The 24,614-nt window shown below is 48.1% G+C and overlaps 2 protein-coding genes across 5 annotated transcripts; both read left to right on the forward strand.

Moving 5' to 3' along the window:
- The first annotated feature begins 4,297 nt into the window (after window positions 1-4,297).
- On the forward strand, window positions 4,298-8,062 carry LOC115122043 (26S proteasome non-ATPase regulatory subunit 4-like). 2 transcript variants are annotated; one of them, XM_029651201.1, is made up of 10 exons: window positions 4,298-4,404; window positions 5,703-5,843; window positions 5,996-6,110; window positions 6,188-6,274; window positions 6,355-6,423; window positions 6,511-6,726; window positions 6,887-6,995; window positions 7,196-7,327; window positions 7,404-7,468; window positions 7,589-8,062. In XM_029651201.1, the coding sequence occupies exons 1-10, from the start codon at window positions 4,379-4,381 to the stop codon at window positions 7,763-7,765; spliced, it is 1,137 nt and encodes a 378-aa protein (XP_029507061.1). In that variant the 5' UTR covers window positions 4,298-4,378; the 3' UTR covers window positions 7,766-8,062. The 2 variants fall into 2 exon arrangements, with proteins under 2 accessions (XP_029507061.1, XP_029507062.1); XM_029651202.2 differs by having other exon boundaries at window positions 7,407-7,468.
- A 398-nt stretch (window positions 8,063-8,460) lies between these two features.
- On the forward strand, window positions 8,461-24,608 carry LOC115122045 (zinc finger protein 687a-like). 3 transcript variants are annotated; one of them, XM_029651206.2, is made up of 11 exons: window positions 8,461-8,566; window positions 9,374-11,486; window positions 12,044-12,299; window positions 14,105-14,346; window positions 14,490-14,674; window positions 19,458-19,634; window positions 20,683-20,845; window positions 20,996-21,253; window positions 21,844-21,956; window positions 22,199-22,292; window positions 22,400-24,608. In XM_029651206.2, the coding sequence occupies exons 2-11, from the start codon at window positions 9,390-9,392 to the stop codon at window positions 23,063-23,065; spliced, it is 4,251 nt and encodes a 1,416-aa protein (XP_029507066.1). In that variant the 5' UTR covers window positions 8,461-8,566; window positions 9,374-9,389; the 3' UTR covers window positions 23,066-24,608. The 3 variants fall into 3 exon arrangements, 2 of the variants coding, with proteins under 2 accessions (XP_029507066.1, XP_064883825.1); XR_010465740.1 differs by lacking the exons at window positions 22,199-22,292; window positions 22,400-24,608 and adding an exon at window positions 21,403-21,753 and having other exon boundaries at window positions 21,844-21,932; XM_065027753.1 differs by lacking the exons at window positions 22,199-22,292; window positions 22,400-24,608 and having other exon boundaries at window positions 21,403-21,933.
- The last annotated feature ends 6 nt before the right edge of the window (window positions 24,609-24,614 follow it).

Here is a 24,614-nt window from a genome sequence, read left to right on the forward strand (position 1 = left end):
TCCATCCTTTTCTGCGGGGGAGGTTTGCAACATACTTCAGGCTGACTGAACGGGGGGGGGGGGGGGGTGAAGTGAGGGAGAGTGTGACTGGGTGCCAGAGAGAGGAACAAAGAGGGAGAGAGGTGTATATATGTGTGAGGAGGTGGTGGCTGTCTGAAGGCTTGGTCAGCCAGACAGACACATGGGTATGCTGCTAGAAACCTTTCTCCAACTAAGTTACTACAGGAGTCTCTGTGTCATGAAACCCACATACACTGTCCCACCTATCACAAAGCCTGAAGGGGAGAGGGACGTGGGCTTAGACACCCCTGTATCAACAGTGTGGAGGTGGAACCCCATGCTCTATATCACTCTCGGTTCTGTTACTTTGTGCATTCCTTCTTGTGGACAGTATTTGGGTTCCGTTTTCAGTGACTCCAATCATAATATCTCATGTTATCATTCTACATCTGTCCACACCTTCCTCCCTCCACACAGCCAGGAGATGGGACGGACAGGAGAATCATCTCTATATGTAGTGTTTTTTTAAATTATGACCACACATTTACTGCTGTGGACAGAACATATGACTTCATCACACAGACCTTCTATTCTTTTAGATTATGGATGTATACAGTAGCTGACTGACTGGAGCTGGGGGCAGGAATGTACAGGCCAGAGCTATTCTGCCCTACCAAGCAAAAAGGTAGTAACTGCTCATAGTGTGGAACTGAGAAAAATGGCTTTTATTTACCTTAGTTTCACAGTTACCTAGTAGAGTTACTGCTAATATCACCCCCATTTTCTCAAACACAATACGAGGCAGGATACTTGCCCACATGATTAAGTGATTTTTGCTACATTAAATAAATGCTAACTAATTTTTGACCAAATGAGCAGTTACTGCCTTTTTTCTTGGTAGGGCAGTATGGGTAGGCTATACACCACAGGAGGTTGGCACCTTAATTGGGGAGGACGGGCTCGTGGTAATGTCTTGAGTGGAATGGTATATAATACATCAAACACATGGTTTAATGTCATTCCATTTGCACTGTTCCAGTCATTATTATGAGCCATCCTCCCCTCAACAGCCTCCACTGCTATACACAGTGTTACCGGCTGATGGGAAGGCTCTGTCTGTCTCCATGGTTATCCTGGAATCTTACTCTCTGATGAGACCACATGTGCTATATTGATCTAGGAGTGAGAGACCAGAGCAAGAACATAGTAATGGCCCCCCACCTCCATACCCTTAGAATAGAGTGGGGTTCCCCAACTGGAGACCTGCGGATGCATTTTTTTTTTATTGGTGGACAAAAACGGCCTGTCACTTATGGGCTTCCTTTTTATAGCTGTGCCTTTGTGTCTGTCTGGTGCTAGTCTTGCTGTGTCTCTCTCTCTCATATTTTTGTTTCTTTAATGTCCCGTTACACATACATTCAAACTCTTGTTTGTCTGTTGTTTTTATATTCTCACTACCAATCAAAAGTATCTTTGAAAGAAAATTGACCAATCAACCGGCAGGGTTGAAAGGAATGAGCCAATCAAAATTCAGAGCGAGCGTTTAACGCACACTCTACACATGCCTTTTTCGGTCTTCGTATGGCAGTTCAGTTTCATCACATTCATTCACACCCAGCCATTTAGACTGTTTTGTGCACAAAAATTATACGTGTTCTTCAAGCAATGGTAATTCTACCACCGTCATTCAAGCATTTTGATACTTTTAACTGACCTGACTTTCATTAATAAGCAACAAGGGATTTCTGCTGGCTACAGAAATGGCTGCTTCACCCCACTGAGTTTGAGACTCACCACATTGTGTGGATGACTTTGTTTGCGTCTCTGTAGTACATCTCTTGTACATTAACGTTTATATAAACATGGGTTTGTTATTTTTTTCCCATTTGCTCAGTCACTGTGTAGAATACTAACACAAGCGCTGGGTGGTAGCTCATACTATTTATCCTGTAGTAGGATATTTCAGACACAGGGATACATATCACTTCCTACTGGTTATGCTAGATCTTGTATTTCACACCAACACAGTGTGATTTTAAAGGGCCACAATGGCCTGATTGTGAGGACACATTTCTAAGTAGATGGGAGTGCACATGTGGTTCAAAGCAGAGAGGGAGAGATGGACAGACTGACAAACTGGGGGATATCAGCCTGTGGTGATAATGATTAATGTTCATTGATGCACCGTGAGACAATAGGGATGTTTAAAGGGAATGGGGGAGTACAAGAACACAGCCATGCCCTGAAGAAACTAGAGGCTGGAGGTGGAGCGCTCTCTGATCAACTGTCATGACAAATTGGAAAAGCAATCAAAATGTTATGGACTTGAACATGGATGAACTCACTGCATATGGAAACCTATGCTTCAGAACTTAGAGTTTTGATGAACTTGATGTTTTCCTAACAGATCTGAGTTTAATGAGCCTTCGAACCGTTTCAGCGCTCACCATTTGAGAGGAGCTGTCCTGCATGATAACTATACGTATTTTAAAGGACACAGGAAGGAAGGGCACAAGAGAGGGTGGTATTGGTTCCAAATTAGTGATTTACACAAATAACCTAATACATGGTTTGATTCATTTCAAGTTCTTGCGTCTACTTTTCCTGGCGAACCCACCCTCTTTGTAAAAAGCTCATATGGTATTCCTGTTTAAATCATTTCCAATTAAAAGTTGTGCTCGTTTGAATGTTTTGACCTTTGACCCTGATAACCCTGCTCAGCTTCCCCATCATTTCAAAGAGCTCAGTTCAGTCTTGTGCTTTTTGAGAACAGTTGGCCACCAAAGAAAACACTCCAAGCTCCATGTTCCCAAGTTTTGAATCACATTTTCAATAGATGGTATTGTGTCTTATTATAACAAGGGCCTTAGTGTGACAACAGGGTCTGGATTTAACTCCATGAACGCTGATCATGACTTTTAGCGTATGCTTAACTTTACAAACTAACATCTGACAGTCAGAACAATGTAGTTTTAAAGCCTGTGTGCTTCTGTGTAGATGCTGGATTAAACCCGTTGCAGCGTCTGGTGACTTGACTGGACCACAGCACAACAGACACCTCACCCTTTGGTGCTCAAAGGGCGGTACACTTGCAACACAGACACTACAGAACATATGAACTAATGCAATATGAACAAGTCTGCCATCTTAAAGTTTCAAGAATCGTATTTATTGTATTTGTATTATGACCTTGTAGCCTGAAATGATTCATAAGTTGTACATGTACCGTAGATGATTGTACGTATAATAATGTATTCTTCTGACAGGAAATGTCAGACTTAAGTAGTGTATTGCATATGGGAGGGGATTATTTGACCATTTTTATATTTCATGTTTGATTTTGATAGTGATATATTCTCCATTGTTCTGGGGCAAGGATGTCCCATGCTTTTCTACGTTGAATGTTTCACACAGCCTCCGAGCCAATGTTGCTGGTTACCGTCTATGCTTCAATTACTCTATTTTTACTCTGCCTGTATAAAATTTGTATATGTATATAGTAGTCACGGAAATGCCTTCTCATGCTGCCTGTTCCTTCTACCATCTTTCAGTGATGTAATGTTTTTCATATTGGCTCTGATTTTAGAATAAACTTATTTTCTAAATGTTGGTTCTTGTCCTTATTCCTGAACATGATACAACTGTTTAGGGAATGGAGGGGTAGGTCTACACTACAGTAGATCCACAAACTCACATCACTTTATTTGTGAGTGGGGGAGTCTCTGTCCTTGACATGGCATTTTACAGTATGTTGACTTAGTAAGTCGCTCTGGATAAGAGCGTCTGCTAAATGACGTAAATGTAAATGACTTAGGTTTTTGTTTGCAGGAGAGGCAAAGAAGGCCTTAAGCAGGGCCCCAAAAATGTAATATTAGGTGTTCTTGCGTTCACTACTTTTCCTCCCTAACCCACCCTCTTTGTAAAAAGCTCAATGTATTCCTTGTTAATGCTATTTCCAACCATGGCCCTCAAAAGTTGTGCTCTTTTGAATGTTTTGACCCTGATAACCCTGCCCAGCTTCCCTGCTCAGTAAACCAAACCAAAATGTGGATTACAGTCTCTCTTGGTCCATAATGTATGTTAGTGGAGGCTGCTCATAATGGCTGGGAAGGAAGGGCACAGAGGGTGGTATTGGTTCCACAATGAGTTATTTACACTAATTACTCAATTACTACATGGTTTGATGTATTTGATACCATTCCACTAATTATGCTCCAGCCATTCCCATCAGCCCGTCCTCCCCAAGTAAGGTGCCACCAACCTCCTGTGGTGTACGTGTAAATCGTTGTCAACAAATATATGCGCAGGTATTTTTGGGCCGAGCTGCATTTCCCATCGACCATCAGTTCTGGTGACGTAGCAACAAAAGGATTCCAAGATGGGACTCGAAAGTACTATGGTCTGGTAAGGGAAAGAAAATAATAATTGTCATATGTTTTATTCTTTAAACTAAGTAAGAGGAAGAGTTTGTTTAGTTTAATGTGAACGTGCGTCTTTTTTTATCATGAAATTGCCGTTAACATTAGTTATGTAAACACGTCAGGCCAGCAATCCTAGCCATTTTCCTGAGTCATTTTTGGCTTGCTAATGCTAGCTTCGCTATGACATGCAACGGTTATGATGGCAATAAAATAATTCTGAGAATTTAGAGTAGCTTAGTTAGCAAGATGTACTCCGAGAAGTTGTTTCAAGTAAGGTCCTGATGGATTTTGCCAATGTAGCAAGCATTTCATCCCGAAACGTATCATTAGCTAGCTAGTATTCTTTGTTATTTGGTGAACAAGGCAGTAGTTTAAACATAAGGTTCGGTAAACGAGCACCCCAGTCTTTGTTTCTGCCTACTGTAAGCTGTTCTGGATAAAAACTTCCTATGTCAACATCGACAACATTCGCTAGCTAGGCACTTGAATATGTCCCCTACCATCAGTCTGTCTAGGGATTAGCAGTAGTATGGGAGAAGGGGGTAAAATAGAGAGTCCTGGTTGGGGAAAACGGTTGGCAGAATGTTACTGTTGCCAGTTAAAGGGCACACTTAGATGATTTCTTGGTTGCTAAAATTCTAATAGTTATACTTTGTTTGTGACAAAAGTAAGTATAGTGTAGAGCATCACTGTACCATCTAAACCACTGCGAAATATATTTTCCATAACCACATATTGTATTTTCAGCTGTTTTGAAGCTGGTGTACAAAACCAAACGTAAAATACTTTATTTCAATGAGAATTACATATAACTCGCATTTCTATCTGAATTTGGTTGGTGAGCCCAAAAACTACAAATGGCAGCATTAACTAATTTATGCAACCCTGTTCTAAATATAGATATAATACCAGCCACCTTGTCACTGTGCTCTAATACAAGGTTTCCCAAACTCAGCCCTGGTGCACGTTTTGTTTTTTGTCCTAGCACTACACAGCAGATTCAAATGATGAACTCATCAAGCTTTGGTGGTTTGAATCAGCTCTAGTGGGCCTTTATCGGGAATGGGCAACTCCAGTCCTCGGGAGCCTAGTTGGTGTCACACTTTTGCTCCAGCTAACACGTCTGACTCCAATAATCAACTAATCATGATCTCTAAATCAGCTGTAGGGATGGGGGGAAAAGGTGTGACACAACTCTGGCCCCTGAGGACTGGAGTTGCCCCTCCCTGGCCTACATGCTACACTGTGTAACGTATGTACTGTGTTGTCCGTGCGCCTCAGTGTGGACAACAGTGAGTATATGAGGAATGGAGACTTCCTCCCCACCAGACTTCAGGCCCAGCAAGATGCTGTCAACATTGTGTGCCACTCCAAGACGCGCAGCAACCCTGAGAACAATGTGGGCCTCATCACCATGGCCAAGTAAGGAGCTGTGTGTGTGAGATGTCTTTGTGCTTGTCCTATGGCCGCAACAAAAAATTTAAACATTCATCATTTAGATATTACAGGATGCTTGTGATTATTTTTAGTGATCGAGTGTAAGAAATGTTTAGTAACTATTGTTCTCTGCGCAGTAACTGTGAGGTGCTGACCACATTGACTGCAGACGCGGGGAGGATACTGTCTAAACTGCACGCTGTCCAGCCCCGTGGAAACATCAGCTTCTGCACAGGCATCAGAGTGGCACATGTATGTATACTACACAACAATACACTTCAGCTTATTGTACGTCACGACACTGAACCCTGTGTCCTCTCCTCTCCCAGTTGGCTCTGAAGCACAGACAGGGGAAGAACCACAAGATGCGTATAATTGCCTTTGTGGGTAGCCCAGTGGAGGACAACGAGAAGGATGTGAGTGTTCTATCAATGCAGTGTGTTGATAGCTGCATGCATGTCCCCTCTGACATAATTTCCTGTCACATTCTCTCTAGCTGGTGAAAATGGCAAAGCGTCTAAAGAAAGAGAAAGTCAGTGTGGACATCATTAACTTTGGAGAGGAGGTACCAAATTTCTTAATATTTATCTGGTCTCATTATTTCTTTATAGCCATCACTGTCTCCCTTATATAACCTCCTTTTGGTCTCCAGGAGGTGAACACAGAAAAGCTGACGGCCTTCATCAACACTCTGAATGGGAAGGAAGGAGCAGGGTCCCACCTTGTGACAGTGCCTCCAGGCCCCAGTCTGGCTGATGCCCTGCTGTCCTCTCCTATCCTTGCTGGGGAGGGAGGAGCCATGCTGGGCCTGGGGTCCAGTGACTTTGAGTTTGGAGTGGACCCCAGTGCAGACCCAGAGCTGGCACTGGTGAGAGGGGGAGGACTAGATGAGTTGATCATCCTCTCTCACTCTAGTTTTTATACTTTCTAGTTCTTTCTCGCTCTCATTGCCTCTTTTTTGGATGGTTATTATCGTATGCTACAATCTTCCCCCTTTGAACTTTTTCTGCACTCTGTGCCTTCTCCAGGCTCTGAGGGTGTCTATGGAGGAGCAGAGACAGAGGCAGGAGGATGAGACTCGCAGGGCAGCAGTGGTGTCTGCTACTGAGGCCGGGGTTCCCTCGCCTACCGCTGACGGTGAGACAAATACACAACTCTCCATCTACACCCTGTACACTTAACTATAAACCTCTACCTACAAACTAATCACTCATCTATAACTGGCAACCAACCAATGCCCATACACCATTATCTCTCTCCCCTCTCTGTACTTGGATCTTCCCTGAAGGGAGGCACTGCATATGGGGGGATAAACTGTTAACCACCTCCTGTTCTAGAGTCAGACGAAGCTCTGCTGAAGATGTCAGTCCCCCAGGCTGACACGGCCACGCCCGCTATGCCCGACTTCAGCCGCATGACGGAGGACGAGCAGATTGCCTACGCTCTACAGATGTCCATGCAGGGTGGAGGTCAGTGACATACACATGTTATAACCAGTTATAACATGGCACAGTCAGTCTGTAACATCTGTCCTATCCTACCCAGCAGAGTTTGGTGCAGAGTCAATGGACATGGACACAGGAGCCCCTGGAGACTCAGAGGTTGCTAAGGTACGGCCAACTCTCTCACACCACTGAGATGAAAGTGTACATGTGTAGCGGACATATCCCGCCTGTTACGCATGCTCAAATGCTCTTGTTTTTCTAGCGTATGTTACTCTCTCTCTGCAGGATGAGGAGGACTATGATGTGATGCAGGACCCAGAGTTCCTCCAAAGCGTCCTGGAGAACCTACCGGGTGTCGACCCCAACAACGAGGCCATCCGGAATGCCATGGGCTCGCTGGCCTCACAGACAGGATCCAAACCTGACAGCAAGAAAGACAAAGACGATGAGAAGAAGAAATGAACATTTACACAGTAAACATAATAGATACCCTGGCGTTGACCTGTTGACAATGGCTCCTTTAATATAATAGTTGTGCAAACTGTAACCTCGGATGACCTCTAGGTTTTTTTTGTATCGCCATACTCAAACAGTTGAACAGGGCTTTCTTTCTTTGTTGTGTCAAGGTTAATGATGCATGTTGCCTTTAAAAAATAAAAGTTTGTACTAAAGTGGGACCTTATATCAACCCAAGCACATTCGGTAAGTGTACATTTTATGTGCTGATAATAATAAATAAATTTACATAATTCAAGGGAACACCTCGGCTGGTTGTTGTGGAGTTTTGTGCCAAAGTTGACATGCTGTACACACTCCTTCCAAAGAGGGGATTGATGAAGACACAACAGATGTGGTGGAATATGAACTTGACTTTTAGTATAAAAATGTCAGATAAACATTGATTTTGCAAACTATCCCTGTGTAACTAGGTCTTTCTGAAAAGCCATGCTTTGTGAAACACATAAGATACATTGTCTAAATTTTGTCCCTGCAACAAAAGCATGCCCTTGGCTTTGGAGGACATTGTGCCATAAAGGTTATTTGATTATACCACTGCTATTTTCAGGAAATGATAGCCAACACTCGCCAGAGCAAGAACAATGCATTACAATATAACACGTATGTACGTCAGGAGTGTGTCAAATTGCATATACAGCTTCCAAAGTTGACACGTTATGAACCTGGCAGGACCTATCTCCCCCGTCGTTTCTGGTGACGAACAACTCATGCGTCAAAAAGGAAAGTCGCGAACCGAAGAGCCAGGTAAACAAACCATTTCCTTCACATTTAAAACTAGATATACATTTCTGCTTGTCACATATACCCGTATAAACCACGTATTCAAATGAATGTTCTTAAATCATTTCCAATTGTAAGGTTTAAATACCTGAAAAGCAGGCGATAAAATGCTTCATTGCTTTGACGACGACGTAGAAAATTCTAGCTAGCTAAGTAATGTTAGCTACGCTAGCTGGTCGGAGGAATGCTAGAAGGGAACGTAACTAGTTAGTGTATGTGTGCTGAGGTGGTTGACAGCTCAGTGTGGTAGCTAGCTACATAGCCAAATACACATTCTGTGGATAAAATATCCACATTTTGTGTTCTCGCAAACTCAGCGAGAATATTTAACTAGTACAGCTGCACTGCATGAAACATGTGCAACAAGGGGAAAAAACGCTGTCTGAAAACTAGGCCTAGCTATCGGTCTTTCTTGCTGCCTTTGCTGTACTAACTTGCTAACATTAGCGCAGTAGCCAGTTCACACGAGGGCAGTAGGGGAACTCGAACTTTCAAATACGTTTCTGACTTCCAAATAAAGTGGTTCCTTCTAACTGCTAACTCATTCAACAAGTTTGCCAGGCGTGGGGTTTATTGGGTTCTAGTAATTAACTTACATAGCTACCTGAAATATAGGCTATTCAACATTATGATGATGCACGTTCAAAACAGGAAGTCACATCTACGTTTATCATGAATTATCAAGATTCATAGTATTCGGTCCTGCTTCAGGCTTTGGTTGGGTTGGGGACAACAGTGTTTATTTCTCACTCTTGTGTGTCCGTTCTGCAGGTTTTGTAATCCGGGAATGGGGGACATGAAAACCCCAGATTTCGACGACTTGTTGGCAGCCTTCGACATTCCAGACATCGATGCCAAAGAGGCCATCCAGTCTGTGCCAGAAGAGGGTGGGGAGGGGTCAGGGAAGGTCGGGGGCAGCGTATCGGGGGCCGGGGGTCCCTCGCCAAGACCTTCCAGCCCCACTGACTCCCCTCCCAACTCCCAAAGTGAGCCTCCAGTGGTCAGTGTGATTGTTAAGAACAGGGTGAGGCCTGACTCCTATGAAGAGACTGAGGGGTCAGATGAAGAGGATGGGGACAGCCCTGGGGGCAGTGGGACAGACGCTGAGGTGGAGACTGGGATGGGAGTCAAGGGGGGCCTGCTGAATTCACAACTGGCTCCTAGGATGCCTGGTTTGGTCTCCTCAGAACCTCTCCTCCAGAATGGGTTTGAGGGGTCCACAGTCACGCTGGAGCCCAGTGTGAGAGACCAGGGGCTGGGCCAGGCCAACGGGGAGCTCTGGTCAACCTGCTCCCCTCCCACTGCGAGTGAAGGAGGGGGCAGCATTGGAGGCGTAGGGGGGTCGGCCTGCACAACCAAACATACAGTTAATATTCTCAACAGACGGAAACCTCTCTCCTCTCATACCTCTGCCGGTCCTATAACCTCCACATCATCCTCATCATCATTGTCGTCCTCACTCTCTGTCAACCCACACCTCTCTCCTCCCTCCATCCTGAGTGAGGACACTCTGTGCCCTCCCGGGCCTCTTTCCTCCCCCCTTCCCTCCAACGGAAGCCTGAGAGTGGGGGTGAGGCGCATCATGGACTCGGATGAGGACGACTCTGAACCGGATTTGGGAAGCCCGCTAGTGATCCAAGAGAGCCCAGATTCTCCCATGTGCTCCCCTCCCAAATTTCCACGCAGACACCGCCAAGTGTCCTCTTCAGAGCTGTTCAGCTCCCCAACTCCCTCCTCCCCTACTCTCCTCTCTTGCCCTCCTCCTCTCTCCTCCAAACCCTCTCCCTCCATCTCTCAGACATCTTCCAGCTCTAAACCGCCCCCTCCAGATGAAGTACCCTCCACCCCCAGGTCTCCCTCCCCTCCTCCTGCCCAGCCCCAGGCCCGTCAGTCCTGGCTGGCTGACGCCCTCAGTAACCCCAGACCCATCTCTAGCCCTGTGATGGAGGAAAGAAACTCGGAACATGTGATCGAGGAGAGGGACTCACCAGAGAGCCCCCCGCCTGACCAGACAGGTTCTGCTATGTCCACTTTGTCCAAGAGGAGCTTCAGCCCTGCACCAACCTCAGCATCAACTCCACAGGGGGCTAGAGAGGGAGAGGATCCCATGGAGAGTGAGCCTAGCCTGGGGTGCAGGTCAGACAACAGTGAGAAGATGGAGGTTGTGGATGGAAGACAAACAGGAGACACAGAGACGGCTCCGGCCAATTCTACGACAACACCAACAGCCCCCGTTCGCCCACTCAAAGTCCGAATCAAAACAGTCAAGACCCCTACAGGCAGCATCACCAGGACAGTGACACGAGTAGCATCCAAAGGAGCAGGGGGGACCCCCTCAAAAGGCGCAGATGGTTCCAAACCCTCCCCCGGGGGTCGTAAGGTCCTCAGCCGGCCCAAGAGGGTGGCATCTCAGCAGCCTCCGCAGCAGAAGTCAAAGGGTGGCAGCCTCCTGCCTGTGTCTACACTCCAGGATGCAAGTACTGCCATGTTGATGGCCGCCAGCAAGGCCCAAAACAAGATGGCCGCCGACAGCAACAAGCCCAAAGTGTCGGCTACGGCTGTTAGCATCACCAAGTCAGCAGCCCTCCCCTCTGTCTCTTCCGCCTCCCCCAGATTCAGTCCAGGGGGGGCTGGCGTGCGCAGCCTAGGTCAGAAGGCCCTGAATGGGGGTGTGCCTGTGTCACCCTCTCCCCTCCTCACCCCTCAGGGGGGCAGTAGACCAGCCTCCATAGTGAACAGTACAGGAGCCATTATCTCCAGGAGCCAGTCCAGTCTGGTGGAGGCCTTCAACAAGATCCTCAACAGCAAGAACCTGCTGCCCAGCTACAGACCAGACCTCTGTACACCACTACCACCGGAGTGGGACCTGCCTCTGCCTGCACAGGTAACAGACCTAGGTTGAATATCAGGGGTATTCAACTCTTACACCATGAGGTCCGGAGCCTGCTGCTTTTCTGTTCTACCTGATAATTAATTGCACCCACCTGGTATCCCAGGTCTAAATCGGTCCCTGATTAGATGGGAACAATGAAAAAACACAGTGGAACTGGCTTTGAGGTCCAGAGTTAAGGTTAATGGGTCTATATCAGCATGGATTCAATATTGCACTAGTAGTGGTTGGGATAAAAGCGCATGTCCAATTTCTGTTAGACCTTGTGTTCTGTAGATCAATAAATCGCTCTTGTTTATGTTGTGTTTTTTTATGGTCACACACCATATAGGTGCAGTGAAATGTGTTGTTTTACAGGGTCAGCCATAGTACTACAGCACCCCTGGAGCAAATTAGGGTTAAGTGCCTCGCTCAAGGGCACATATTAATCCCCAAAGGGGAAATTTGATTGCGCCAGCCAATACATACAAGACCAATGACTATGCATTGTATCTAGAGACATGTCATCGACATAGGTATTGTATTCATGTTGTTCTTCCTTTGCGTCGCAGGGCTACCGCTGTCTGGAGTGTGGCGATGCGTTTGCCCTGGAGCGCAGCCTGGCCCGCCACTACGACCGGCGGTCCCTGAGGATCGAGGTGACTTGTAACCACTGTGCCAAGCGGCTGGCATTCTTCAACAAGTGCAGCCTGCTGCTCCACGCCAGGGAACACAAGGAGAGGGGACTGGTCATGCAGTGTTCCCACCTGGTCATGAGACCTGTCAGTGTAGAGCAGATGATAGGCCAACAGGACACCACTCCCATCGGTGAGAGAGACTGTGTGCTATTACCTTCATATCTCACCTAGGGCTGTATACATACAGTGCATTCGGAAAGTATTCAGACCCCTTGACTTTTTTCACATTTTTTTTAGTTTACAGCCTTATTCTAAAATGGATTAAGTTGTTTTTCCCCCTCAATCTACACACAATACCCCATAATGACAAAGTAAAAACAGGTTTTTAGAAATGTTTGCAAATAACTAATGTAAATGTAATTTTTTTAGACTTCAGACCCTTTACTTTGCCGAAGCACCTTTGGCAGCGATTACAGCCTTGAGTCTTGGGTATGACACTACAAGCTTGGCACACCTGTATTTGAGGAGTTTCTCCCATTCTTCTCTGCAGATCCTCTCGAGCTCTGTCAGGTTGGGTGGGGAGTGTCGCTGCACAGCTATTTTCAGGTCCCTCCAGAGCTGTTCAATCGGCTTCAAGTCTGGGTTCTGGTAGGGCCACTCAAGGACATTCAGAGACTTGTCCCGAAACCACTCCTGTGTTGTCATGGCTGTGTGCTTAGGGTTGTTGTCCTGTTGGAAGGTGAACCTTCTCCCCAGTCTGAGGTCCTGAGCGCTCTGGAGCAGGTTTTCGTCAAGGAGATCAATGTACTTTTCTCTGTTCATCTTTCCCTCGATCCTGACTAAGCTCCCAGTCCCTGCCGCTGGAAAACATCCCCACAGCATGAGGCTGCCACCACCGTGCTTCACCATAGGGATGGTGCCAGGTTTCCGTCAGACGTGACGCTTGGCATTCATGGTCTGAAAGTCCTTTAGGTGCCTTTTGGCAAACTCCAAGTTGGCTGTCATGTGCCTTTTACTGAGGAGAGGCTTCCGTCTGGCCACTCTACAATAAAGGCCTGATTGGTGGATTGCTGCAGAGATGGTTGTCCTTCTGGAAGGTTCTCCCATCTCCACAGAGGAACTCTAGAGCTCTGTCAGAGTGACCATCTGGTTCTCCATCACTTCCCTAACCAAGACCCTTCTCCCCCGATTGCTCAGTTTGGCCCGGGCGGCCAGCTCTAGATAGAGTCTTGGTGGTTCCAAACTTCTTCCATTTAAGAATGATGGAGGCCACTGTTCATTTTTTGGTACCCTTCCCCAGGCCTATGCCTCGACACAATCCTCTCTCTGAGCTTTACGGACAATTCCTTGAACCTCATGGCTTGGTTTTTCCTCTGACATGCACTGTCAACTGTGGGACCTTATATAGACAGGTGTGTGCCTTTCCAAATCATGTTAAATCAATTGAATATACCACAGGTGGACTCCAATCAAGTTGTAGAAACATCTCAAGGATGATCATTGGAAACTGGATGCACCTGAGCTCAATTTGGAGTCTCATAGCAAAGGGTCTGAATACTTATGTAAATAAGGTATTTGTTAAAAAAAAATTATACATTTGCAATTATTTCTAAAAACCTTTTTACACCTCATCATTATGGGGTATTGTGTGTAGATTGATGAGGGGGGAAAAACAATGTAATACATTTTAGAATAAGGCTGTAACGTAACAAAATGTGGAGAAAGTCAAGGGGTCTGGATATTTTCCAAATGCACTGTAAAGCATCTCAGAGTAGTAGTGCTGATCTAGGATCAGATTTGACTTTGAGATCATAATGAATATTATATAAACGGGGGGACCTGATCGTAGATCAGTACTCCTACTCTGAGACGCTTTATGAATACTAGTGCAGCGCTGTTTATCAGTACCTATCTACCCCACCTCTCTCTTTACCTTTCACTCCCCTTCCCCTATATTCCCCTATCTATCTCCCCGTCTCTCTATGCCTCCTTCAGGCATGCTCTCTCCCTCCCTCTCCACCTCCTCTGTCCCAGCGTCCTCTGCTCCGGCTGTGACTTCAGCAGTGACCCCGGCAACCCTGAGCCCCGCCCCCCAACTGCAGCAGCCAATCATCAGTAAGAAGGCGACAGAGCCGGTGCTGTACACCAATAACAAGTGTCCTGAGTGTAAGGTGCAGTTCTGCAGCAAGGCTGAGGTGGCTGCCCACTTCCAAGAGGTCAAACCAGCCCTTAACACTGTGAGTAGAGCAATGTGTGTGTTCAAAAATCCACAGAACTTTTTCAGTCTAGACACTGTATGTAATAGCTTGTTTCATGGCTTTAGGAGTACCTGCCTTACTGACCTGTGCACCCTCCTTTTCCCATCTCTCTCTCCCTCCAGTCCTGTACGGAGTGTTCTCCTCCCATGCTCCTTCCTAACGGCTGCAGTGCCTCTGCTCACGCTCGCATCCACAACCCCCGCCCCCCCTATGTCTGCCCAGAGTGTGGGGGTGTGGCCAAGCAGCCAGCCTTTCAATCCCATTTGGAGGAGGCCTGTCTCCATTTCACACGACGCATCGGATACCGGTGACCTTTCACCCCTCACTCCCTCTGTGGTTGAAGCAAACCTAGTTACTCCCGTAGACACTAATCTAGGATCAGATTACTTTACCACCAATTAGGGCTGTAGCGGTCATGAAAAGTCTGCCGGTCTCAAGGAATTCAACCGTTAATTAACGTAAACATGTGCACCTTTGGAACGTCAATATATAATAAGTCTATGTAATGTACACCATCACAATAAATTGATTATTTTAGTCAGGTCTAAAACATTTTGATTTGAAGAAAATGTATTTCAGAAGAATAGAATTTGAGTTGGGCTACTGTAGGCCTATGTTATTTACATTTAACATTTAAGTCATTTAGCAGACGCTCTTATCCAGAGCGACTTACAAATTGGTGCATTCACTGGCTAAGCTCCATGCCAGAGGCTGTAGGCTTGTTAATTTAGCTTTTAGCTGACAATATATGCCTTTTATTTTATATGATTTTATAGTAAGAACAGTATAATTGAACTTAGCTGAGGGGGGGAAATCCCATTACAGAGTGTATTCGCGTATGAAGTAGCTATGTTGAGCATAAAAGTGATAATTTGAAACGGGTCCTATATTCTAGATTTTGAGTTATTTGAGAACTTTAAAATCATAATCGGTCGACCTCTAATCTGTATGCACTCCAATAGTGAATGGAGGCTGCATGCTTTCCCGCAGGTCTGTTTTGAAGACTACTTGGGTTTTATAGCAGAGCATGTGCTTAATATGAGCAGCTGAGAAATAAATATAACAACACTTATTTCACTCCACACATCAAACATTGTTTGAGGAGCATGTTCCGGCTGCTCTACAGGCATGCTCCGGCTGCCCTACAGGCATGCTCCGGCTGCCCTACTGGCATTCTCCGGCTGCCCTACTGGCATGCTCCGGCTGCCCTACAGGCATGCTCCGGCTGCCCTACAGGCATGCTCCTGCTGCCCTACAGGCATGCTCCGGTGGCCCTACAGGCATGCTCCTGCTGCCCTACAGGCATGCTCCGGTGGCCCAACAGGCATGCTCCCTACAGGCATGCTCTGGCTGCCCTACAGGCCCTAGCTGCCCTACAGGCCTGCTCTGGCTGCCCTACAGGCCCTAGCTGCCCTACAGGCCTGCTCTGGCTGCCCTACAGGCCCTAGCTGCCCTACAGGCATGCTCTGGCTGCCCTACGGGCATGCTCTGGCTTTCATACGGGCATGCTCTGGCTGCCCTACAGGCATGCTCTGGCGGCCCTACAGGCATGCTCTGGCGGCCCTACAGGCATGCTCTGGCGGCCCTACAGGCATGCTCTGGCGGCCCTACAGGCATGCTCCGGCTGCCCTACAGGTCCTACAGGCATGCTCCGGCTGCCCTACAGGCATGCTCTGGCGGCCCTACAGGCATGCTCTGGCGGCCCTACAGGCATGCTCCGGCTGCCCTACAGGTCCTACAGGCATGCTCTGGCGGCCTTACAGGCATGCTCCGGCTGCCCTACAGGCATGCTCCGGCTGCCCTACAGGTCCTACAGGCATGCTCCGGCTGCCCTACAGGTCCTACAGGCATGCTCCGGCTGCCCTACAGGTCCTACAGGCATGCTCTGGCTGCCCTACAGGCATGCTCTGGCTGCCCTACGGGCATGCTCCTGCTGCCCTACGGGCATGCTCGGGCTGCCCTACAGGAATGCTCCTGCTGCCCTACGGGCATGCTCCGGCTGCCCTACGGGCATGCTCCGGCTGCCCTACGGGCATGCTCCGGCTGCCCTACAGGCATGCTCCGGCTGCCCTACAGGCATACTCCTGCTGCCCTACAGGCATGCTCCGGCTGCCCTACAGGCATGCCCTGGCTGACCTACAGGCATGCTCCGGCTGCCCTACAGGCATACTCCTGCTGCCCTACAGGCATGCCCTGGCTGACCTACAGGCATACTCCTGCTGCCCTACAGGCATGCCCTGGCTGGCCTACAGGCATACTCCTGCTGCCCTACAGGCATGCCCTGGCTGCCCTACAGGCATACTCCTGCTGCCCTACAGGCATGCCCTGGCTGACCTACAGGCATGATCCGGCTGCTCTACAGGCATGCTCCTGCTGCCCTACAGGCATGCTCCCTACGGGCATGCTCGGGCTGCCCTACAGGAATGCTCCTGCTGCCCTACGGGCATGCTCCGGCTGCCCTACGGGCATGCTCCGGCTGCCCTACGGGCATGCTCCGGCTGCCCTACAGGCATGCTCCGGCTGCCCTACAGGCATACTCCTGCTGCCCTACAGGCATGCTCCGGCTGCCCTACAGGCATGCCCTGGCTGACCTACAGGCATGCTCCGGCTGCCCTACAGGCATACTCCTGCTGCCCTACAGGCATGCCCTGGCTGACCTACAGGCATACTCCTGCTGCCCTACAGGCATGCCCTGGCTGGCCTACAGGCATACTCCTGCTGCCCTACAGGCATGCCCTGGCTGCCCTACAGGCATACTCCTGCTGCCCTACAGGCATGCCCTGGCTGACCTACAGGCATGATCCGGCTGCTCTACAGGCATGCTCCTGCTGCCCTACAGGCATGCTCCCTACAGGCATGCTCTGGCTGCCCTACAGGCCCTAGCTGCCCTACAGGCATGCTCTGGCTGTCCTACAGGCCCTAGCTGCCCTACAGGCCTGCTCTGGCTGCCCTAGCTTCCCTACAGGCATGCTCTGGCTGCCCTAAAGGCCCTAGCTGCCCTACAGGCCTGCTCTGGCTGCCCTAGCTGCCCTACTCTGGCTGCCCTACGGGCATGCTCCTGCTGCCCTATGGGCCTGCTCCGGCTGCCCTACAGGCATGCTCCGGTGGCCCTACAGGCATGCTCCGGCTGCTCTACAGGCATGCTCCTGCTACCCTACAGGCATGCTCCGGCTGCCCTACAGGACCTAGCTGCCCTACAGGCCTGCTCTGGCTGCCCTAGCTGCCCTACAGGCATGCTCTGGCTGCCCTACAGGCATGCTCTTGCTGCCCTACAGGCCCTAGCTGCCCTACAGGCATGCTCTGGCTGCCCTACAGGCATGCTCTGGCTGCCCTACAGGCATGCCCTGGCTGCCCTACAGGCATGCTCTGGTGATCCTACAGGCATGCTCTGGCTGCCCTACAGGTCCTACAGGCATGCTCTGGTGATCCTACAGGCATGCTCCGGCTGCCCTACAGGTCCTACAGGCATGCTCTGGTGGCCTTACAGGCATGCTCCGGCTGCCCTACAGGTCCTACAGGCATGCTCCGGCTGCCCTACAGGTCCTACAGGCATGCTCCGGCTGCCCTACAGGCATGCTCCGGCTGCCCTACAGGTCCTACAGGCATGCTCCGGCTGCCCTACAGGTCCTACAGGCATGCTCCGGCTGCCCTACAGGCATGCTCCGGCTGCCCTACAGGTCCTACAGGCATGCTCCGGCTGCCCTACAGGTCCTACAGGCATGCTCCGGCTGCCCTACAGGTCCTACAGGCATGCTCCGGCTGCCCTACAGGTCCTACAGGCATGCTCCGGCTGCCCTACAGGTCCTACAGGCATGCTCTGGCTGCCCTACAGGTGCTATTCCGCCCAAACTCTGTATGCCATGGGTTCTCCAGCCCTGTTCCTGTAGCTACCCAGTGCTCCATTTGAGAAACCAAGTGAAATCTGTTTGAGAACATCGGTAGTGACATATTTTCGCAACAAAACATATTTCACTAAACTGTTGACAGCCCGTCTGCGCGCTGGAGATAGGGGAGGATATGGAAACGCATGGTGGTGAGATTCTGTATAGCTAAAGGTAATGTGTCACCCAATTAATTATGAAAATATAAAAAATGCACTGTTACTAGGCTATTCAAAATCTAATTCACTATCATTGTAGGCTAACTGTAAGCTGCCCTGCACGATAAATGAAGCAACAACATGGCCTAGGCCTATACGTTCTCTTCCAGACTCATGGATAGAAATGTTGGAGTGTAGCATAAGGTAACCAGTCCATCCAGTATGCATAATAATACAGCCCACGCTGAAAGGCCATTACTAGAATTAGTTTAATTTTGTAGTATAGGCTAGACCAATTATGTACCAAAGACATCTTAAATCAGTTTTGTTTGATGTTTTTCTACCGTGCATAATATGCTGTATGCTATGTATTGTATAACAGGCTTGGGCTCATAATAGAAGCCTATGCATAAGCTCTAATGTGTGTTTGGAATCATCACCTTAGAAAGCGCTGTCCATTTCGTTGTGTTAGGCTTTGAAACAACATCCACAACGACCATATTTTGCACTGGTCCAACCTGCTGTTGAACTTCTTTCTTCAAATTAATTATCACAGTGAGTTTTAAAAGTACGATAGTCCTACTGTTTTGATGATTAGTGTTTGATTATATTTTCCATTGATGTCAGAGTGGTTAGAGGACGATAGAGCCCTGAGTACCAGGCCATTAGGACCTGATGGAGGGACAGTAGAGCCCGGAGTACCAGGCAGTTAGGACCTGATGGAGGGACAGTAGAGCCCTGAGTACCAGGCCATTAGGACCTGATGGAGGGACAGTAGAGCCCTGAGTACCAGGCAATTAGGACCTGATGGTAGTTAGCATCTTGAGTACTATTAACAATGTCCAGAGTGCATAAGAGGAGATTACCATGACTCAACAATTACGTGGAATTTTACTGTGGTCATGACTCGTGACTGCCAGTGTGTTGGTAATATAGTCACCGCAACAGCCACCAACCCATGCTTTAACCATTAGGAGGATGAAGAAATATCTGACACTGAATCAGTGTTTAGGGACAACATCTACAACGATGTTTCTCTGTCTGTCTGCAGGTGTTCTAGTTGTCAGGTGGTGTTCGGAGGGTTAAACTCGGTCAAGTCCCATATCCAGACGGCCCACTGTGAGGTGTTCCATAAGTGTCCCAGCTGCCCGATGGCCTTCAAGTCCTCCCCCAGCGCCCAGAGCCACATCAACACCCAGCACCCCACACTCACTGGAGGACAGGCCAAGTATGTACACACACACTTGTTGTGTTCTCAGATTTTTTAAATTTACATTTTTTAATTTCACCTTTATTTAACCAGGAAGGCCAGTTGAGAACAAGTTCTCATTTACAACCGTAACCTGGCCAAGATAAAGCAAAGCAGTGCGACACAAACAACAACACAGAGTTACACATGGAATAAACAAACATACAGTCAATAACACAATAGAAAAATCTATATACAGTGTGTGCAAATGGAGTAAGGAGGTAAGGCAATAAATAGGCCATAGTAGTGAAGTAATTACAATATAGCAATTAACCACTGGAGTGATAGATGAGCTCTGATGATGTGCAAGTAGAGATACTGGTGTGCAAAAAAGTAAATAAAATATGGGGATGAGGTAGGTGCAGCGATCGGTATGCTGCTCAGATAGCTGATCTCCAACTTCAGCAATTTTTGCAATTTGTTCCAGTCATTGGCAGCAGAGAACTGGAAGGAAAGGCAGCCAACAGAGGTGTTGGCTTTGGGGATGACCAGTGAGATATACCTGCTGGAGCGCGTGCTACGGGTGGGTGTTATGGTGATCAGTGAGCTGAGATAAGGCGGAGCTTTACCTAGCAAAGATGACCTGGAGCCAGTGGGTCTGGCGACTAATATGTAGCGAGGGCCAGCCAACGAGAGCATACAGGTCGCAGTGGTGGGTGGTATATCGGGCTTTGGTGACAAAATGGATGGCACTGTGATAGACTGCATCCAGTTTGCTGAGTAGAGTGTTGGAGGATATTTTGTAAATGACATCGCCGAAGTCGAGGATCGGTAGGATAGTCAGTTTTACGAGAGTATGTTTGGGAAGGAGAGTTGACAGTCTACAAATACCTAGGTGTCTGGTTAGTTGTTCACATATTCTAAGTCGGAACCGTCCAGAGTAGTGATGCTAGTAGGGCGGGTGGGTGCGGGCAGCGATCGGTTGAAGAGCATGCGTTTAGTTTTACTAGCGTTTAAGAGCAGTTGGAGCCCACGGAAGGAGTGTTGTGTGGCATTGAAGCTTATACCCTTCACTCTTTCCTTACAGGATGATCTACAAGTGTGTGATGTGTGACACGGTATTTACCCAGAAGCCACTGCTGTACGTCCACTTTGACACCCACCTAGTCAAGCAGAAGGTGCACGTGTTCAAGTGTCCTGAGTGCCCCAAGCTCTACGCGCAGAGAAGTTCCATGCTGGAGCACATCAAGGTACATCTATGGGTTCCCCTCTCACACAGTCCTTCTCCAGACTGGGTTTGGGTCAGTCAGTTCTGTTGATATGAAATGTAGCTTAACTTTCCTCCATCTCCCTATCTGCTGTGTTCCTTTCTCTATTCTCCTCCCCCTTCCCTTGCTCAGACTACTCACAGAGGCCCTGCGGTCAAACAGGAAGTTCCCGTTGCCATGGCGCCCTCTCCTGCCCCTCCCCCCCGGGTGCGTAGCTTGGTGAAGACAGAGAGCTCTGACGGAGAGGAGTGGGGAAGGGAGGAAGAGGAGGATGAAGAGAGGGATGGAGAGAGCAGTAAGACAAGCCCAGGGTGGAGCTGTGCTCCCTGCCACGCCCGCTACGCTGACAGAGAGGACTACATTACCCATATGGCCGAGCAGCATGGCAAGGTCAGGAACATAGCCTGCACATAGACTACACATAAAGACAGTTAAATGTTTCATGCAGTAGTGATATACTGTTTGATGTGCAGTACAGTAGATTGATTCTGAATCGGTTCTAACTGATCAGTGATCCATTGTATCTTCTGACCCTCTAGGTCAGGCCTACTCTACTGCCGGCCCACGGGCCCAGTCCCGCCCAAAATTAACCCCTAACTGGCCCTTAAACGAATCACCACAGGCCCAATCCTCACTTGAGAAAAGTTATGCTTAATACGTCACTTACGTTCTTCCATCAAAATACGATCAGAGTTTATTTATGCTCAACTTTGAGCTCCCCAGGTGTTTCTCAAGTTGGGATTGGGCCCGATCATATAGGTTATAAAGTCATATCATGTATATCTAAAGTTCTGGAGCACAGTCACCTCTCACATGAAGTGGAGGGATCCAGGAAAGTTTGCCCTCTTTTTTTTTTTCTTTGAAGAACAGATTTTCAGCCGTTTTTCTCAGTAAGCATCATTGTCTTTAGTAGCCTTTCTGTTTTTAAACTAGGGGAGCTGAGGGGACTGTTCACTGTAAGGTGCCTGTGTTTTGTGTAGATCCTGAAGAAGTTCCCGTGTAGTCTCTGTGAGAACTCCTTCTCCTCCACGTCCAGCCTCAGACGCCACATCAGAGTCAAACACAAGGGCATCAAACGAGCCTTCCACTGCCGGTGAGTATGCACACTACACCCTAACCCCTACATACCCTACCCCCACGTCAGAGTCTAAATTAGTTATCCACTAAGTATGCACACTACACGCTAACCCCTGATGTCATAAGGTGAATGCACCAATTTGTAAGTCGCTCTGGATAAGAGCGTCTGCTAAATGACTTAAATGTAAATGTTAAATGTATACTACCCTACAACAGCTGTATCTCACCTTAACCCCTAACGTGTGTTTGTGTGTGTAGGTTGTGTGGTGAGGGTAAGAGGACGTTCAGCAGTAGACTGGTGTTGGAGAGACATGTCCAGCTGAGACACGGCATGTCAGCTCTGGACACAAAGGTACAGTTCCACTTTCTCTCACAACTACCGACTGCAGCCTTTATATAGGAAGACCGGTTATTAATGCTAAATGTCATTAACTCTAATTCTCTCTGTCTGTCTGTCAGCGAGGGAGGGGTGCAGAAGGGGCCGACAGTTCCTCGGAGCAGGACGGAGGCTCCAACCCTCCGTTCACTGTTTCAGCTGAGGAAGACGGAGGAGGGTTGAAGACTGAGGAGGAAGAGGACGATGTGACCAAGGGCATCATCCCTGCTAAGAGACCTCACGTCACCTCCTCGGCCCCCCCTCCCCAGCCAGAGTCTGGGTTCCACTGTACTCCGTGTGGCTTCACCACCGAGGACCGCGCCGTCTTCCTGGACCACATCCCCCAGCACCGCTCCGAGGCCCTGGGGGGAGGAGTCAGCCTGCAGTGTCTACAGTGTGGAGCCTGCTTTGCCTCCGCCCCCTCCCTCTCCCGCCACCGCTTCATCAGCCACAGGGTTCGAGACACGCCCCCTGACAACCACAGCCGTCACGGCCATAACGACCGCTCCCTGACATCCTCGCCCGGCAACGGCGGTAACCACGGTGACGGGAGTCCCAGAGGGGGTTCCCTGCCGGGGTCTCCCTCTTCCTCGTCTCACCCCCCCACACCGCTGGGGGAGGACGGGGAGGGCAGGGTGGGGTGTAGGGTGTGTGGGAAACACTTTGAGAAGGTTTCAGATCTGAACACACACTTCAGGACTCACGGCATGGCCTTCATCACCGCACGCAAGACAGACAAACCTGTCTAAGAGAGAGGGAGGGGAAGGTAGGGAAGGAGGAGGAGAGAGACAGAGAGAGGAGATAATATTTTGGAGGGAAGGAGGGTGAGCGAGTACTATAAACTGCAGATATTTTAGTAAGAGAGAGGAGGTATGGGAAGGAAAGCTCTTCACTGTAAACTGTTCTTCAGCAGTGTGTTCCTGTCATCACTTATCCAACACACAAGCACATTGTGATAAGTTGTTGTTTTCATTCAATTCTTTCATATTTAATTTTCTGTCACATTTGTTATATGGCAGCCATAACCTGTATGTTTGTCTGACTGATTCTGGACGCAGTACCTCAGGTGATGTACCTGTCTAAATTGAGGTAGTATTAATATCTTCTCACTGAGTTGTAAACAGTGGAGGCTGTTGAGGGGAGGACGGCTCATAATAATGGCTGGAAAGGAACACATGGAAAGGCATCAAACACATGGTTTCCATGTATTTGAAACCATTCCACTCCAACCATTACCACGAACCCATCCTCCCCAATTAAGGTGCCACCAACCTCCTTTGGTTGTAAATGAGTTATGAAACGCATTATTACAGGTTATATTACCAAATAACACTTCCATTCAGAAGTGTACTTTTTAAAATGGAGACAGTTAACCACCAGTCAGTCTACAGCTGAGTTCTATTAGGTTTCTGTTGTCTGTCATCAACAGGGAATGTGACTGGTGTTGGAAGAGACTAGTCAACATGGGGGTGTGATTTGCTTATCGATTTGAATGTGTTTTCTATGGTTCATCCAAGCACAGAATCTCACAGTGGATTGGTGACAGCCACCACTGGTCTTTCCCTGTGTAGAGCCCGTCCCAGTTCTCATTCTCACTATTGCATTGATTTTCTTATAGTTTTGTTCATAGTATTTGATTTAAGGGTTTGTGTATGTGCAGGTATTTGTTTTTCATTGTAAGCTCTGGATTGGCTTTGTCTGTTGAATGTTCTCCGTTCTCATCCCCGTCCGTCTAGCCATATAGTATGATCAGGGATGAGATTGGCTCCACAGAGACGTCAGGCAGAGTATTCCTGTTGATCCGGCCTTGAAACATCCCATCTCAAGATGACCCTCTATAACCTGGAGGGGTTGGACCCTTCCATTACTAAAGTGTGGTTGTACTTGACCACAACTGAACCATAACCATGTAAATATGAGTACTAGACATCTATCCTCTTTCTCTCTCTGAGAGGGAGGGAGATATGGTGAAACTCCTGGTGTAGGAGGAGAGGTGTGACGGGTTGAGGACAGTGATTGTATGCTAAAGAAAAGCATGTAAGGCGTGTTGAACCACAGTAAAACATCAAATAAAAAGATACTTTTTTAACTTAAAGATTAGTCACCAATCAGCGGAGTTAACTGTTCTCTTCTTCTCTTTTGATAAAGGTATTGTGTGCGTGTCTCCAGCTAGTTTCTTCAGTCTTCAGAGATTACAATGTTAACACACAGCCCTCTTTCCCCCTGTAACCCAATTCTATGTTTTATTTCTTGCGTAGAGAATTTCTAATAAAATACCCAGAGATAAAGTGATTATTA

This window comes from Oncorhynchus nerka, linkage group LG14 (assembly GCF_034236695.1).
Source record: "Oncorhynchus nerka isolate Pitt River linkage group LG14, Oner_Uvic_2.0, whole genome shotgun sequence".
In the NCBI taxonomy this organism is placed as follows: domain Eukaryota; kingdom Metazoa; phylum Chordata; class Actinopteri; order Salmoniformes; family Salmonidae; genus Oncorhynchus; species Oncorhynchus nerka.